The 17027-nt window shown below is 45.1% G+C and overlaps 2 protein-coding genes across 4 annotated transcripts in view; one reads left to right on the top strand and one right to left on the bottom strand.

The window, feature by feature from the left end:
- Positions 1–4839, bottom strand: part of ARIH2 (ariadne RBR E3 ubiquitin protein ligase 2) — a 36254-nt gene extending 31415 nt beyond the window's left edge. Inside the window, exons 1-2 of one of the 3 annotated variants that reach the window (XM_063411848.1) lie at positions 4702–4839; positions 238–585 (exon numbers count right to left, since the gene is read on the bottom strand). In XM_063411848.1, the coding sequence (XP_063267918.1) occupies positions 238–486 (249 nt within the window). In that variant the 5' untranslated portion in view covers positions 487–585; positions 4702–4839. Of the gene's footprint in view, positions 1–237; positions 586–4301; positions 4336–4701 lie in introns of those variants that run through there. The other 2 variants (XM_063411847.1, XM_063411849.1) reach the window with 2 other exon arrangements.
- SLC25A20 (solute carrier family 25 member 20) lies at positions 4688–16030 on the top strand. The gene is made up of 9 exons (XM_063411851.1): positions 4688–4820; positions 5472–5564; positions 7509–7636; positions 9803–9893; positions 10841–10958; positions 12128–12200; positions 12790–12899; positions 14240–14364; positions 14852–16030. The coding sequence occupies exons 1-9, from the start codon at positions 4716–4718 to the stop codon at positions 14912–14914; spliced, it is 906 nt and encodes a 301-aa protein (XP_063267921.1). The 5' UTR covers positions 4688–4715; the 3' UTR covers positions 14915–16030.
- The last annotated feature ends 997 nt before the right edge of the window (positions 16031–17027 follow it).

Raw genomic sequence — 17027 nt, 5'->3', positions numbered from 1 at the left:
AGCTCAGCTCTGTAAAAAAAAGAATCAACATTCAGTAAAGAAGACTTTTCAGGCCCCAGAATGAAACAATTGTGAACTTTTGAGTCAGTTTCCAACACGGGACCTTCAATAAGGCTCCTCCAACCCCGCATAACAATAACATTGCCATAGCTTTCATTACAGCTGGATTCTCAGCATTTGCCTGTTCAACCACAGGACTTGTCTCGCACCTGTGTTAATGCAGAAACCTTTCCTCACCTTTAACGTGGCAGCCAAGCTGGCCATGTGTTCATTCAGAGTGCTCTCCGACTCCTTGTAAGTCAAGCAGGTGAACTGATACTCCTCTGGGTCAAAGGCATCTGCTCCCTGCTGCTCCACGTCGTTAGCTACCCCATCATAATAATCCTCAATATCCCCAGGATCCTCATCCTCTTCCTCCTCCTCGCAATTAGGGTCATAATCCTCTTCATTGCTGTCAGAGCCCTGGCTGTTCATGTCCACGGACATCTTAGTGCCCTGCCAAACTGCAGACCAGGAAAGCAAGCGCAGCTTCTTTTTTTTCCTCCAAACTTTATCGTTCTTTTGATTTCATCTGAGCTCTGTCTCCTAAGGGAGGAAAAACAATTTTTTCTGTGCCTAAGAAATTGTAAGAGGTGCCATGTCAACAACAAATAGGTGATCAAACAGCTAGGAACAGACCAACCCGACGGCCCAGTAAAGAGGATTCTGCTGTGCATGTCCCTGGTTTGGATCCGTTGTGAGTCTAGCATCTCCAAAGCCAAGGCTGCTCTTACAGGACACGTCCAAATCCTTGGAGATTGGGCTATTACAGCACATGCTAGTCCCCAGTGCAGGCCCCACGACTTCTGACATTTGGAAATGGGCTGCATAAGCTTCGCTACAGATCTTCTCAGAGATGAAATTGAATTTATGACAAAGTTTTTTATCAATAGCCTGAAATGCTGAAGAAAAGCATCCTATCTATTTCATTAACAGGAAAAACACAAACCTCTTCTCTATGACCACAGTAGCTAGAAAGGCAGCCTGTGATACCCTGTACAACCTATGATATTCTGTACAAATCCATATAGCTTCAGAACCACAGACATTAAGTGGGACTTTGGAAAATAAGACCAACAAAGAGATGTCTCACATGCACACAATTTAACACTCTTCAATATTATCTCAATAGAAATCGTGAAACTAGTTCATCCCTTTAAATTGGTTCTACTGGATGTGATGTGGCTTGGATCTTATATCTGAAGGGGGAAATAAAATTATTATTTATTGCCTTCTCAATATATACTTATCACCTTTTGAATGTAGAAATTTATGCTCAGTGTTGACAGCTGTTATTGAAGAAGAATCAGAGCAGCTGACTTTTTTTTAAGATTCTCACTTGTTTTGGAAAATTCACACATCTGATACTTATCTGAACTACAAATCTTCTGCTTCTGGTTCTGCTTGTGTAACAGAACCATATGAATTTAAACTCTAAAAGATTCAGCAGTAAAACATGAATCAACCTTGAATTATGGTGATCCCATTTAGTCGTAAATTTCCATTTAACCAAATTATTTAGTTTAGACCGAATATATTAAATACAAAAGAACTAAAAGAATGCTGTAACCAAATTTTACATATAAAAATATATATTGAGATCAAACTCTATTTTCCACAAGCAGCATGTATTTGGTTCCTTAAATACATTCCCATTCTGCATTACTATGCTGTCAGCTATGCCACTTGAATATATTCCCTCACTATTGCGATCTGTAGCTGCTGGAGACACCATAATCAAGCTTTGATAATCCTGACTTTAGAGTACAGGAAATCTCAACCACAAATTTTTACTATTTTTCCACAACTCTTTTTTTTTTTCTTTTTCCAGTCACCTGACCAGGCAGCAGAGAATAACCAGGAAGAGCTGTGATGTACTATTTAATTTGAGGGGCTTCAGTGATTTCAGGAGATACAAATCTCCAGAGAGGCTGAAGACTAGTACCTCATTACATTAGCCCCTGAATTCTGGTCTTCATTCCTTTCATTTGCCTCTTGATTCTTTACCTATCCACAGCATACGAAGCACACAAATAATTTATAGCACTGCTCTCCATAGGACTTCAGAGGAACAGACACACAGTCTCTCCATCCTGGAAGGAGACTGATGTGAAATCTGATTTGGCAGACACAAGCCAAACCCCCATCCCTCCCTCCACCCTCCTTTGAGTCAGGGCTTAATCTGCATTGACACTGAGCTCTTGCATAAAAGAAGTAATGGATCTTTTACCTGCTAAAACTCATATTAAAAGAATGACTTATTTGAGCCTCTAACCCCAGTGTGCAACAACTTTGTTCAGCCACTACAAAGCCTAAGCAAGTTTCACAGGCCAGGGAACTTCTCAAACTCGCTCAGATCATTCCATACTCTAGAGAGAGAGAAAAGAACCATGAAAACCCTGGGTCCTCTGCTATTCCAACACATGGCAAGTCACATCCAAGCAGTGAGATGTTTGTAGATATCCACAATTACACACTGGTCACTGGGGAGGGGGTCAGAGAAGTGCAGAGATGTCTCTCTGTGCCACTACCACATTTTTGTAAACAAACAGAGGAACTGTTTGCACAGGCAAATGGACATATGGATTTATCAAGCAGAAAACAGTCTGCAGGACTGGGTGACTTCTGTGACTCCTGTCCCAACATTCTAGGAAAGAGCTCACTTTTAGCAGGACTGGACACCACACTGACACAAGTGAAGGGACACAAAGGATAAGGCACATGCTCTGTGGACAAAGCAAGGAAGGGTACTCAGAAAACCAAGAACAAAACTCACCTCACCTATGCTCAGCCCAATGCCCAAATCACTCTCTGAATACAAAGACAAGATAGAGCTACTATTTGATAGCACTAATTTTTAAGACAATAAAGATGTTAAGCTCCAAAGACAGGGTCAAAAACCCACCAAGGATTATTTAGATTAAATAATGACCATAACTCCCAAGACCAAATTATAAATTTTTAAACCATACTTAAATCACTTCCTACCCAAGGGATGATGATCTTCTTTACTGCCTTTATCCAAGATACTCCTGTATCTTCACTAACACTGATACAATTTAGTCATCCCTCTTGTACCAGTCTCTTGCAGGAACTCCTAAACACACCCACCCCTACCCTCTGCTGTCTATCACCTCCAGCAGTGCCCTTTGCCTGACTCCTGCTTTGCAACACAATTCTTAACAAGATCTTTTGAAACAAAATGCCTTCCATGGTGCCACCACATTATGTGATCCCACCTCACTCCTTGTTACACTACATAACTCTTTTCTTATTTCTTGCCAACCCTTATGGGATTCCTCTAATAACTATTTTGGTGGAAACCCTCCAATTGGAGAATGCTCCTCCCATTTTTTGTTGATATTTCACAACCATTTCATACTTTTTCATTCTTTCATCTCTTTATTTATCTGAAACAGAGAAAGTGCAACCTAAGTCTGCCTCCTATACTCCTTATCCATGTAACCTTTAGACAGGCTAACACACTCCCTTTTCCCTGAAACCATCCACAACCTCAGCTCTATGCTGGCTATCAATGTTAACTGCATCTTCACCTATGTCACCCAAACCCACAGTATGTGGATCATCCCCAACTGCCTCCTCACATATGCACTGCACACCTCGCCGTTCCTTCTCCACTGTTCTTCAGGTAGGAATTTTTCATCCAAGACCAAGAAACCAGAAGATGCCCTGTCCTTTCCACCACAGTTAACTCTGCAGGGACCTCCTTGCAGCCGGATCACACTCCCCCGGGAACAAACCTCCTTCCCTTCCTCTTGCCAGCCTTGGTTCACACTATCACGGCTGCATTGTCTTCCCCAACTCATCCGATCCAGTTCATTCCTGCCCTTTCTAACTTATCGTCGCTTTTAACAAGTTGTTTTACGGATACCTACGTGTTCCACGGCACCTCTGGGCTCGGGCACAGCGGTACCCAGGGCATTTAAATTACCTCGGCTCCATTCTTTTGGAGCCCCTGCGCTTGTCCCGCACAGCCACAGCGCCGCAGACTTAGGGGAGGGCAGCGCAGGAACATCGCGGGAGAAAAACCGTGCGGGGAAAGCCCGGGCGGCGGTGGGGCGAGGAGGGGCCCCCGCAAGGCCGCCTGGAGCCCGAGAGCTTCGGGCTGCGGTTTCTGCCAGGGTGAAGCGCCGAGCTCAGCACCGGGCACGGATAAGCGGCCCCGCATCCCTCCCGCCGGGCTCGCCCCAGCACGGCCCTGCCGAGACCCCCAGCACAGCACGGCCGGGCCCCGCACTTACCGGGCGGGCGGGCGGGCGGCGAGAGCGGCGCCCCGGGCTCCTCCTGCGCGCCGGAACCGCCGGGCCCGGTGCGTCACCTCCGCCGGGCGGGGCGGGGCCGGGCCGGGCCACGGCGCTGGGGCAGGGGGGGGGGGACGGCTGAACCACTGCGGATGTGCGGGGGGAAGCGGCCCCGCGCCCTCAGGAGCGGCCCCCGGGCCGGGCTGGACCAGTGACAACACCCAGTGGCCGCCCGTGGTGGCAGCGCCGGGAGCGGCCCCTCGCACCGCCGCGGTCCCGGCCCGCCCCTGCTCGCCTCCCGGCGTGCCCCGCACTGGGCCAAAGGTCGCGGCGCGGAGGGGGCGGCATTGGCTCGGCAGGGAAGCAGAGCCTCGACCCCGGTCCCGGTCCCGCTTCTCACCCGCCGCCGCCGCCATGGCGAAGCAGCCGCAGCCCATCAGCCCCTTGAAGAACTTCTTCGCTGGCGGTTTCGGGGGCGTCTGCCTGGTGTTCGTGGGGCACCCGCTGGACACCATCAAGGTAAGGTGGCGTGGGGCGCCCGGGGACGAGGGGGCGGCCGGTGCTCGGTGCGGTCCGGGGCACCGGGGGGTGGACTACAGCTCCCGGCAGGAACTGCGCGAGAGCGGCGCGGGTCTCGGTGGGTGCAATAGCAGAACTACAGCTCCCGGCAGGCTCTGCGCGGGAGGCGGGGCTTCCGGTGTGCGCCGCGGGGAGGCTGCCTGGGCCTCTGTAGTGCCGTAGGCTGCCCCCTGGCGGCGCGGCGGCCGGGCCTCTCGCAGTCCCGGTTTATCGTGAAAAATCGGGAGAAGAGCTCGGTGTTCCCGATGCTGGAAGCAATTGGGAGCTGGGATGCGCCCACCAGCCCCGTCCCGCGGCGGGACTCTGCTCCCCTGCGCTAGAGGAGGCCAGGAGTGACCCTGTGGAGTCCAGGGACCTGGGGTTTTCATCTGGGCGTTATTCCAGCAATTCATTAGTTAAATATATTAACTACTCGTTACATTAAAATTCAACTCCTTCTCTTCTGCAAAGGGCTAAAGTAATGTCAGTGTTTCTATCAATATCTTCAGTGCAGTCGTAAAACATACTCCATAATAGACAGAAGTGTTCTGTCAATCAAAGTTTAGATTGTATATATTTAATAAAATAATGTTTTCCTCTCCCTCTTCCTAGGTCAGACTGCAAACCCAACCTAAGCCACAGCCTGGCCAGGCCCCACTCTATTCTGGGACCTTTGACTGCTTCAGAAAGACTCTTGTTGGAGAGGTACTGTGACACCTGCCAGATAGATCAGTTGTTTCTCTGTTGTAGGAACGCAATCGTGTGCACCCCAGAGACATACAATTCTTGGGTTATCAGTTAAATTGGTTCTAATTAACATTTGTAAGCAGATTACAAAGCTTGGGGAATACTTAGCATGCATGTGCTCCAGGTACATGTGTCTTTGTTTTGCTAAGAAATGTTTTTGGTTCAAAATAGCATGATATTAATGTCTGACGTTACAGACTGGAGTGAATGTTGGCACCTGTGTTTTGGCCTTGTAGTTAATGAAATTTTGTTGGTGTTTGGAGTCATCTCTGGAAATTCTAAAATGGGTAATGACTTTTGTTTATACAACCAGTACTTTTACTTTCTTTCTAAGGTGTTATGCCACCTATGAGAAGGCAGATGATCTTAAATTTATAAATTGTTTTCACTTTTTCTTTCTTTGAGAGCAGACTGTCAATTATAGTAGTTGTTCAACCTCCTCTAGAAGTTGGACAGTGTTCTTACTCCTGAGTCATCATGATCATGTTGTTGAGCTAGTCTGTTTTGTTTTTAGAAAGGCACACAGCCTTGATTTAAAGTCTTTAATTGACAGGAAGTCCAGTTTTCTGCTTTTTAAGTTTTCTCAGCAGCTATTTACCATTTGGAAATAATGGCTGTAAAGCCCAACTGTTTATCTGCTTTCCTGAAGTCTCATTTCTAGCTGCTGGATCTCGTTAGGTAACTCCCTGCTGAATGAAAGATCTGCTTCAAATCTGAAATCTACTTCCATTGTGGTATTAACAGGTTGTTATATAACCAAAGCAAATCTTGTTTCCCTGGTCTCTCCCACAAAGGGCTGGAGTGCTGTGCCAGCTCTGAATCCCTGGCAGTTTTTAACTCCCCTGCTGCAGCACGGACGTCAGAGCTGAGCCGTAATAATAGCCTTGTGATGGGGAGTTCAAAAGCAGTGCTGCTGCTCTACTCCTACTCAATACTCATCCCTTTCTGTAAGGAAAACTATTAAATATCTCTGCCAAGGCCTTTTGCTTCCCAGTGCTCATGGGGAGGTTGAGCAGCAGTGGCTGATCTCTCAGCCAGGTGCAATTTCATGGCAGAGCCAGCTGTGCCTGTAAGACTTCAGCATGTACTGGGATGCACTGGTTTATTGGAACAGGAGAAAGAAAGGGGTGCAGAGACCAGCAAATATTTAATTTATGTGTCTAGCCTTTATCTAGGAAGATAACTCTCCTTTTTATTGGAAAAGTTCAATTTAAAGGCAAGACAGATGAAATAAATACAACTGCTGGGGTCTGCATTAAAACTTTTTCATTTGTGTAGTCTATGAAAGGAAACATCAGGAATGTATAAAGCATCAGGAATGTGATGTTGCATGGGGAAAAAGTTTGGATTTAGGGTAGGAAACAAAAAATAATTTGCTCTTGAACCTGTTCCAAAGTGAAATGTGGAGAGTGAAGGAATTCTCGTTGCTCTCCCTGGCTCCTCCTTTAGTTCAAGAGTGAATTAGTTTCAGCATTCTCAGGTTCAGTGTCAGGATTTTACATTTACTACTGCATTTGACAAGTTACCAATAAAACACAGGTGTATTTCTGTGTGTAGCTGAGAGTGTTCTCTCGTGACATAATCGATTAAGGCTCTTATTCAGGTGGCTTTTAACTTCACTTCTTCATACTTGAGATGTCCGTGCAGGTGATGAGTGTTGTTATAGAAGGGCATCAGTGGTGCCAGTGTTTCCCAGGAAGGATAACTTTCCTCTGCAGCAGTCCCTGAGCCTCAGCTAAGCATGTATAACTGCAAAGGAACAATAAACTCCTTTATTCCTTTGATCAGTTTGACTGTTAGATGGATCCCATGCTGGATTGTTGCCTCTCTCTTCTCATCAAGTTGAAATGTGTGCAAAGTTTACACCAAACCAGGTAATTCCTGTGATGATGTTTCTTGCAGGGAATCCGAGGCTTGTACAGAGGAATGGCAGCTCCCATTGTCGGAGTGACACCCATGTTTGCTGTGTGCTTCTTTGGATTTGGCTTGGGAAAAAGACTCCAGCAGAGAAATCCTGATGATGTTTTGACGTGAGTTCCTGGGTAATCAGACGGTTGGGAAAGGCATCCTGAGGCTCTTGCTCTGTTGTCACATGTTGAGTTGTGGTGTAAATTTGTGTCTTCTCCTAGGTTATAAATATAGTTCTGAAAAATAAAACACTCATGTTTTAATGCTTCTGGAAGCGTGGGACTGATAGCACAGGCTAAAAACAGACACTGTGTGGGCAGGTGCGATGCAATTCCCTTTCTACGCAAGAAGGAACCATTAAGGAAAAATTCCGGTTTAGCTGAGTACAGTGAGAGTTATATAATGATTGCCTTCCAACAGTCTTGCTATTAACAGAAACTGTGGAAGCAATAAATTCATGGTCAAGCAGTCTTGACAACATTCACAGCCCTAATTCTCTTTTCCCTGTTAGTTATGAGTCTTCTTGTGTCCCATCATTAGGATATGAAAACAGCCATAAAAATGTTTTATTATTATTTCTGAAAAGAGATGTTTGTGAGCAGCCCTCCTCTCAGGCATGTCTGACCTTCAGAAACAGCAATAGGAAGCTGAGAAAACTTGGTGGAGCTTTCTACAAGCCAACCTGTGCATGAAGAAAGCCCCCCACCCATGAAGTACACCTGTAATAGCACCTGTAATGGGTTTGCCAAGATGTGATTTACAGCTCTACAGGGACTGGGCTGTAGCTTAGCAACATTTTATCCTGTTATTATTAGTGTGCTAGCTAGGAGCTCTGTCAGAAAGCAGGAGCCCATTGTATGGAGCCAGCTGTGGTGGGGGTGTTCTCTTGGAGCCTTGCCTGCACAGGGCTGGTGTGAGCTGCTGCCAGCACAGTTCCAGAGGTGCCCACAGCTCCTGCATTGCTCAGAGGGAAGCAGTGATGAGGTGCTGGGAACTGCTCACTCACCCTCTGATATACCATGGCAGTGTCCTCATGCAGGCAAGACTGAAGGACAAGGCCAGGGGAGCAGTAGGGACTGAACAACAAGTGCACCATGAACTTATTGCCAGCAGCCTGATCACCTCAGTGCCTTGTGTTTTATACACATGGTACAAAGAGGAAGCTTTAAGGAGCAAGCTGGAGAAGGACAGCATCGTTTTTTGAGTCTTTATGTAGAATTCCTTTCAAGCAGAGCAGTGGAAAAGAACAAATAGTGTTTGTGCTGTCACTGTGCTCAGCTGTGCTGTTCTGTGGGTGCAGACTTGACACAGTGAAGGTACAGTGAGCTTGGGACATGAGACCCAAAAGTAAAGGTCAGACTCCTAGTGCTGTGGTTATGGGTCTAGAGGCAGGCTGGATGGTTGTATTTCCCCATGCTGATTTTGAAGGGAAGTTGTGGAAGGAAGAAGATGGAGACAAACCTGAGGAGCCTTTCCTGCCTTTTCTGGGGCTGAATAATCCCAAGGTGAGCTAAAAACCTCAAAATTTAGTTTGAGTAGGAGGTCCATGTGGAGTGGCAAGGGAGGTCTGAATGGTCTGGAAGATATCATGGGAATTGGAGTAGAGAAAGATGTAAAAATTGGAATAGAATGCCATCACTTGGGCAAGTGGAGAGAAGCAGAAGGTGTGAAATCTGATTAAATTGAGATGTTATGTCATCTTACTAGGGGAGGTAGCAGGAGGCTGGATGCAAAGATAGTTTTGTGATGGAGAAACTCAGCTTGTTTGAGGGATTTTTGTCATGGAGGCTTTGCCATGTGAAAGCAGGCACAGAATGTTTGGGATAATGGCAGGTTGGTAAGACAGACTCAGCTTTGGCAGAGACTGAAGGAGTGAGGGAGTGAGAGGTTATGGAAAGGAGGCTTCTAGCTGCACAAGCAGGAATATGTGTGGAATCTGGGGTCACAAAGAGTATGGGAGACTGGAGGAGGAAGAGACTGTTGGGAATGAAAATGAATGGGGAATGCTATAGCAAAGAATGCAAGTAGAAGGAATATTAGCAAATAGAATGGATATGAAGAGCTGAGTTGTGATTGCTGTAGGAACCACTGCTTTGAGTCCTAGAGGTCTTAAATGTTTAGCTCTGCATTGACAAGAGACTTCTGCACTGATAAAAGCAGTGGATGCATTTCAAGTTCCACTGCCATGTTCATGTGGAGCAGCATCATCTGGTGATGCAGGGGTCTTTCTGCCCCTCGTTTCCTGTGTGCTGTGTTGTGTTAGGGTCTTTTCTGTTTCCTTGGGGCAGATATCCTCAGCTGTTTGCTGCTGGCATGTTGTCAGGAGTGTTCACAACAGTAATCATGGCTCCAGGAGAGAGAATCAAGTGCCTTTTACAGGTAAGGCGTTGGATGGTGGTGATGGGAATTTAATTTTAGGGGTCTTGTCTTTCCATAGCAGGAATTTCTTTGGTGAGTGCATTTACTCTGTTCTGTTTTTTGACAGGACTGAGGTAACTGTCATTTAATGCAGCTGTGTCACGAAGAAGCGTTAAATAAACTCACCATGACAGTATAAGTACAGACAGCATTAATTGCTCTATTCATTTTACAGAGCTCAAGCCTTATGCTGTGGGGCACTATATAAGGCATCCATGGATGCCTCAGTCCACTTCTAAGTGTGGAAAAGTCAATTTTTTCTGAATGAAACTTTTCATTTTTAAAAAAAGTGTAAACCTGATAGATCATGAGACTCTTTCTGGTGTAAAGGAGTTCTGTTACCTTGACAGTTCCCCATGCAGAGCTAAGGAATGCATTTCAAAACTGTGTTCTGACATTTGGGTGGCTGTTAGCTCTGCACCTCCTGTAGGGATTTTCAAGTATTGTTGGAAAAGTAAACCTAAACAAATGAAATGCCATCTTTAGCAGATGTGGGAGGCTCTGCTTGTTTTAGACTGTGTTGAACTCTGTCAATACAGTGATGAGTGGTCACATGTTAGTTCTGACAGGCAGGACATCATCATGGGAGCTTTTATACAAATACAAATGGTTTGAATTTCACTGAACTATTTGAAGACTACTTTTTGTCAGTGTGGAATTACCTAAGTGACTCGAGTTGTTTCAAACTTACACTGTGGAAAAATAAAGGAGCGTCTGCATGGAACAGTAACCACAGCCTCAGCTTCAGTGTGGGGGCTGCTTGAGGAAGTGAGGCAGAGGTTCCCTAGGCAGGAACGTGCGCCCCTTTCTCTCCGGAAACACATGTGAGGCTTTCTAACCCTTGGCTGAAGGATTCTGCATCGACCAGAAACCTTCACTGGTCAGAAACTGTCGCTTTAATCCTGCAGATCCAGGCAGCTACAGGAGAAAGCAAGTACAGTGGCTCCCTGGACTGTGCCAGGCAGCTGTACCGCGAGGCTGGCATCCGCGGCGTCTACAAGGGCACCGTGCTGACCCTCATGAGAGGTAAGGCAAGGGCTGGCCCGGTCCCTGCAGGGGGGTAGGGTAAGAATCCTGACACAGTATGGGAGATCTCACTGTCCCTTTAGCCTACTGGAAGAGCTATATCATCTATTTTCCATTTTCTTTCTTTTTTTTTTTTTTTTTTTTTTTTTGCAGTCTGCAGAGCTATTCCAGTGCCTCAAAGGGCCTGAGAAATAAACTTGAGATTCTCAGTGAGTGAGGAAGAGATTAGATGACAAGGATCAGAGGGATATAGGAAGTAATTAAGATCTGAGAAGCCAAGAGGAATGAGAGACTTCAGGAGAGGAGCAGAGAGAACAAAGAGAAGAGAAACATACAGAAGTGGGCTTTTTAAAAAATTATTTTCTTCTTTTTTTCTTTTTTTTTTCTCCTTGAGAGAAGGATTGTGCCTGTCTGTGACTGTTGCTGTGTAATAATGACTCCTTTAAAATATGTGGTGGCAGCAGTTATGCTTTCTTTTCTTTTCCTATCCTTTTTGAGTCTGGGTTATTTTGGACTGGGATGTCATGACCCCTCTCTCGAGTACAACAACAGCTAACAAACCCAGAGTCCTTTACGTGTTTTATTAATTCTCCTTTGAAAAACTGAAATTTCTGTATTTTGTTACTTCAGTTCAGGAATTTGTTCTATCCTCTACTTCTCCCACAAGTGTAGCAGCCTGCAGTGTAACTCTGGTAGTGTCCCTAGACAGGGGCTGGTTCTCCAGTTTAGGTATGGGATAAATATAGGCTGTGGGAGTAGCTTAAAAAAACCCAAAACTAGACCCATCAACTGCAGAAAAAAATCCCTAAATAGAATCATTAGAACTAATAGTGTGTAAAATCCATGAAGTTCCTGCACTGCTATGCAGAAATTTGGACAGTTTAGAGCTGTCTCATCATTAGTGTAATGTAATCAGGTTATAGTCTGGTTCGAAAGGCTGCTGACAGAAAAGTTATTTTCCCAGTTCTTGCCTTTAGCACCTGCTCTCCATGGGAAAGTTCAGACTCCTCTGTCTAAGGCACAAGAAGATTTTTATTTTGTTTGTAGAAGAGGTTCAGAAAAGGAATCTGTATGTACTTAGTGGTGTTGCTGGGCTGGCATGGGGCTGCTGTGCCTCTGGGCTTCCTTTGGTTTCCCACTCCTCACAGCCTTTGTTGTTTACCCACCAGACGTCCCGGCCAGTGGAATGTACTTCATGACGTACGAGTGGCTGAAGAACATTCTGACCCCTGAGGGAAAGAGGTCAGTGAAATCTCACAGTCATCATTTTCTGAGCTTCCCAGACACTGCTGATTAATCTCCCCAGTTATGAAGAGACTTAGAGCAGTATCATCAAAACAAGTTTTAAAAACAGAAAAATGGTTGCTCATCTTGTTAGTCAAGCTGTTTTGGTCTGGGGTTAACTGACAATTAAAATAATATTCTGAGTTTCTCTCAGATTCCAGTTTAGATCTTATTGGCCAAGTAAGGCGTACTTAAAGATCTCTTCCCTTTCAACCCTGTATGTGCACAAAATGCTGGGGGGCTTTGTTGGATTTTTGGGGGGTTGGTTTGGTTTTTGGGTTTTGTTTTGTGTTTTTTTTCTGGAGCATGTATGTGTGTGCTGCTGAATAAAAAGATTTGAATCTTTAGGGTGGAGTTGGTCCATCTTGGAAAGGTTGCTCAGATACTGCACTCTGTCTCTGTCTGCAGCATTGTGCTGCCTTCTGGCTGCCAGCCAGGCTGTCTTTTTGATTGTCACCTTCATCAAAACAATGAGTTTGACTTTTTTTTTCCTTTTTAAATCTTTTTTTTCACTTTTACCTCCCACCCCACTCTGATCCTGCCACAGTGTGAGTGACCTCAGTGTGCCTAGGATCCTCTTTGCCGGGGGCCTGGCTGGGATCTTCAACTGGGCAGTTGCCATTCCACCAGACGTGCTGAAATCGCGTTTCCAGACTGGTGAGTTGCATTCCAGTGTGGCATGGCCACACTCGGTGTGGTGCTCTGGGAGTGGGCTGGGCAGTGATGGAAGCTGCCTTCTGGGAGGCAGCATGTCTTGAGTGCTGCTTGAGAAAAGTGCATGAAAAACCCAAGGCTGTTCCTAGCATTCTAGCTGGTTTCCTCGCAAATTTTTGGCATATTGGGCCTCATTTCTCTGTTTCTATCTCCTTGGTAATATGATGATCCTGACTTGAGGTACCTGATTTGAAGCCTAAGCATAGAACTCATAATAATGGAATTGTCATAGCTGTTTTATTACAAATGTAATTCTTTGAGGGGTTTTATTATTTCACTTCACACATAATTGTGTAAATTGTAGCCTGTGCTATCTGCAGTTTATAGTAACAGGGTGTGACTTGCTGAGAGCATTGCTTTTGGACAGGCAGCTCTGCTGTTTAATGTCTGTGGCCTAATTACAGTTAGGATGGCCCCAGGCCTTGTGCTTCAGCAGAGTTTGACAGGTTTTTCCTTGGTTTCTCTGCCAGTCCTGTCAATGAATATTTTTGTTAAGGCTCCCCGTTGTCTCTGTGGACTCAACTCCCTAAAAATGGACAGTGACCATTTTTCTTGAGTCACAAATCATCATAATCAGTGCAGGAAGCCTCATTTCTTTTTCTCTGAGCAATGGCTGCTGTGGTTGGTTGTACCATACCAGGGACTGAGAGGGAAACACATCACAGCTTTTATCCAGTTCCACTGAGCCAGTTCCTAGTGCTGCTGTGTGGATGACGTGGGTTTATGGTGGTTCTGTTTACTGGGCTAATTTGTGGATTACTTCTTCAGAGGGCTGGCAGAGGCAGTATTTCCCAGGGTAGTGTCCGGAGAAGGAAGAAATTGTTTTTTGAGTAGAATAGCTTCTAAAAAACACCTCAGCATATCCACGTAACATCAGCATTAGAACATTCTATGCTTTTCTTTTAAAGTCTGTTGCTGTTCTTGTCTGGGGCATGTGATAGGATCATTTTCTTATTAACCAGCTTCATCAGTTTTTATATCTGACATTCCTATCACCTATGTGCAGCTCTTGGGAGAGCTGTGATCAGCAGTGCAAGTAGCAGCTCAGACTTCCAACCCCAACAAAAGCTATTCTCCTTTCTTCCCTGCCTGCAATGACTTGATGATGTCAATTCTTTGGTCATGGTGAGCACCTGATTTCTGTTCACTGAGCCTTTACTAAGCTGTCCTGTTTGCCACAGCAGTGTGAGCCTGTTGAAAATCCTGGGCAGTGACATATGGGACATCCCTCAGCCCTTGTCACTGCCACACATCTGGACTAATGTGTTGTGCCTCCCTTTCAGCTCCTGCAGGAAAGTACCCGAATGGCTTCAGAGACGTGCTGAGGGAGCTCATCAGAGAGGAGGGAGTTGCATCTCTGTACAAGGGGTTCACAGCTGTGATGATCAGGGCCTTTCCTGCCAACGCGGTGAGTACGTCGTGACTCCCGCCGGGGAGCGGGGACGTGGCTGCTCACAGGGAGTGTTTGCAGTCTGGTTACTCCTGCACCATTTCAGTGAGGCGCTTGTCACTGCACATACTTTTGACTGTTGGAGTCCAGATTCTAAAACTGGACTTTAATCTAAGAGCAACAAGTAAATCTTTCTTCAAAGCTTCGCATGAAAGCTCTTTGTTGACTTTCTCTGATAGTTTTTATCTACTGGTTGTACATCCAACTGTAGAAGATGGAATAAGTTTGGACTCACTTCCCCTTCAATAAATAATGAGCCTAACAGAGCCAAAGTTCAGCCTTTGTATGGAGGGATACAGTAGAATTCTTGCCTCTGGTTCAAGACTTTTTTGTCCTCTTCCTCCTTCCATATAAACCACGTCAGGTGTTCATAGTGCAGCATTTCAAAAGCCTTATTTGAAACAGATTTTTAGAATCCTTGTTTGTTCTGTGTTCTCTTTTCCAGGCATGTTTTCTTGGTTTTGAAGTTGCTATGAAGTTTCTTAATTGGGTTGCACCTGGTCTATGAAGACTAGGAAGTCTGGAAACGAGAGAGGAGGAGGAAGAGAGTGCAAGTCTGCCTCAAAGGAATAAATTAATTACCACTTAATGTTTCAGGAATTGTTTGCCTAATACCTTTTTGCCTTTCTCACATTCTTTAGGTGGTGCTATGTGCCAGTCAGAAATGCAAGCTGTAACTCTGACAGAGTTGGTGAGGAGTTAGGGATGACAAATCTTCTGAGCCAACCACAGCAGTGACACTGCTGACACACAGCTGTCACTATCATGTGTGCTGCCTTAAGTACTTCCTCATGGAAGAAGGAGACACATCTTAAAATGTAATTTTTTATTTACTGAAGAAACATGTAGCTATTAATGCTGAAAAACGTCCTTAAAATAATTTTTTAGCTGCATGTACTTAACTCTCAGGGCATAAGTCAGCAGCTGCACATGATCATGTCTGCAAGAAATGTCAATGTTCTCATCTCCTGTAGTTTTTCAGTTGTGGCTGTTTCTGTGGTAACAGTGGTTTTAATCTCCTGTGCATGTACAGCAGCAAACACAACTCAGCAGGGGAGGCCTGAGCTATGTCTCAGTGGGTTGGGGGCTGTTGCAGGTACCATATCAGGTCTTGCACGCTGATCTTTTCTGTGGAACTAGGACACAAAATGCATTATGTTTAACATTTGTACTAAGCTTTACTGAGGGAACCAGTGGGGAAATGTGTTTGATTAACCTGAACTTTTCTCTCAAATCCTTTATGTCCCACTGAAGAGGGCCCAAATGTGATTTCGAAAGTACAGCACAGCTCATAGCAATCTGTGATATATTTGATTCATCAAATACTGTGTCCTGGGATTCAATCCCTGACATTGATGTGAGAATATTTAACAGCATTTCCAAGAACTGAATTTCTCTGACACGAGGGGGACAGATGAAGAGGACACTGGCTTTGCAGTCTTGTCTAACTTTATTCTTTCTCCTGTTCCTTGGTTTTCTCTTACTATCATTAAACATAATCACATTTTCATTTGAGAAGTGACTAATTGACTAAGTGACTAAACCAAAAAGCAAATTTTAATTTCTTTTGGTTGTGATGCAGTGTTATTGGAACTCAATAAAACTAGGTGCTGCTTGGCTAGAATGTGTGCCTTGGATCATTTACTTTTTGCATGGTCATGCATGCTTAGTTTTGCAAAAGTTTTCCAATTCTTAATTCTGAGATTGGTTGGGAAATAAGCTATGCTGTCTTTGATTGCTAACCCCTTGCCTTTTAGCTTTTCAATTTCTGACATCAGCTGTGGAAAGGAATATTCTGCACTTGGCATGTTTGTCATAGAAGTCCTTTTATGTGCTGCATTGTGGATGCAAATTTTTAACTATAAAGCAACACACTAAATAACACATCTTGGAACAAATAACACATACTTTGTGGAAAGTACTTGGTGTGGTCTGTTGACCTGTACCATGAGGACACAGCCTTCACCTTGGCTTTCCACAGGCAGGGGCAGCCCTAAAAAGTTCTTGCTCCGTGCTGCTGAGGAAGCCTTGAATTCTACTTTCCTTCCCAGTTTTTTTGGGAAGACCAGAAGGGAACCTGCCTTCCTCAGAGTCCACCTCCTGTGTTTTACAGGGCAGGAAGGGTGGCCCATGTGTGAGAAAATCTCAGCCACATGGAGCTGCTTCCACATTCTCGCTGTCACCGTACCCACCAAGGGCCCTCCCTGTTCCTCAGTGCTCAGGAGTGGCTGCTGTTCCTCCTCAGATGGATGCAGTACTTACCGTGTGAACACTGAGTTAGTACTGGTTTGGGGAAAGGATTACAGGATATAAACCTCTCAAATGGTTTTAAACACAGTTCTGGGTTTACTGAGCCTAAATCCCAGCTAGTTTCAAGCTGATCAGGTCTGCTCTGATGGCTCTGTGCTGCCTCACCACAAAATGCTGCCCTGTACTGCTTTGGTGGCTGCTCTAGCCTCTTTCTGATTTCCATTCTGGGGCTGTGGTACCTAGAAGCAACTTCTGTAAAAAGTGTTATAAAGCTGAATTTTATTTTCAATTCTATTTACGTGCTCAGAAATATTGACACTTGGGAGGGACAGAAGTGCATATTCTTTCATAAAATTCCAGGCAGTGTTGCT

The sequence above is a fragment of the Prinia subflava genome, chromosome 14, assembly GCF_021018805.1.
Source record: "Prinia subflava isolate CZ2003 ecotype Zambia chromosome 14, Cam_Psub_1.2, whole genome shotgun sequence".
NCBI classification, from domain to species: Eukaryota; Metazoa; Chordata; class Aves; order Passeriformes; family Cisticolidae; genus Prinia; species Prinia subflava.
Note: the sequence above shows the minus strand (reverse complement) of the source record. Positions and strands in the feature narration are given on the sequence as shown.

Excerpts from the sequence above, each read along its gene's own strand:
- SLC25A20 (XM_063411851.1), top strand. The coding sequence starts at position 4,716 with ATGGCGAAGCAGCCGCAGCCCATCAGCCCCTTGAAGAACTTCTTCGCT. Across the intron at positions 5,565-7,508 it reads GAAAGACTCTTGTTGGAGAG|GGAATCCGAGGCTTGTACAG; the intron begins GTACTGTGACAC and ends TGTTTCTTGCAG. Across the intron at positions 7,637-9,802 it reads AATCCTGATGATGTTTTGAC|ATATCCTCAGCTGTTTGCTG; the intron begins GTGAGTTCCTGG and ends TCCTTGGGGCAG.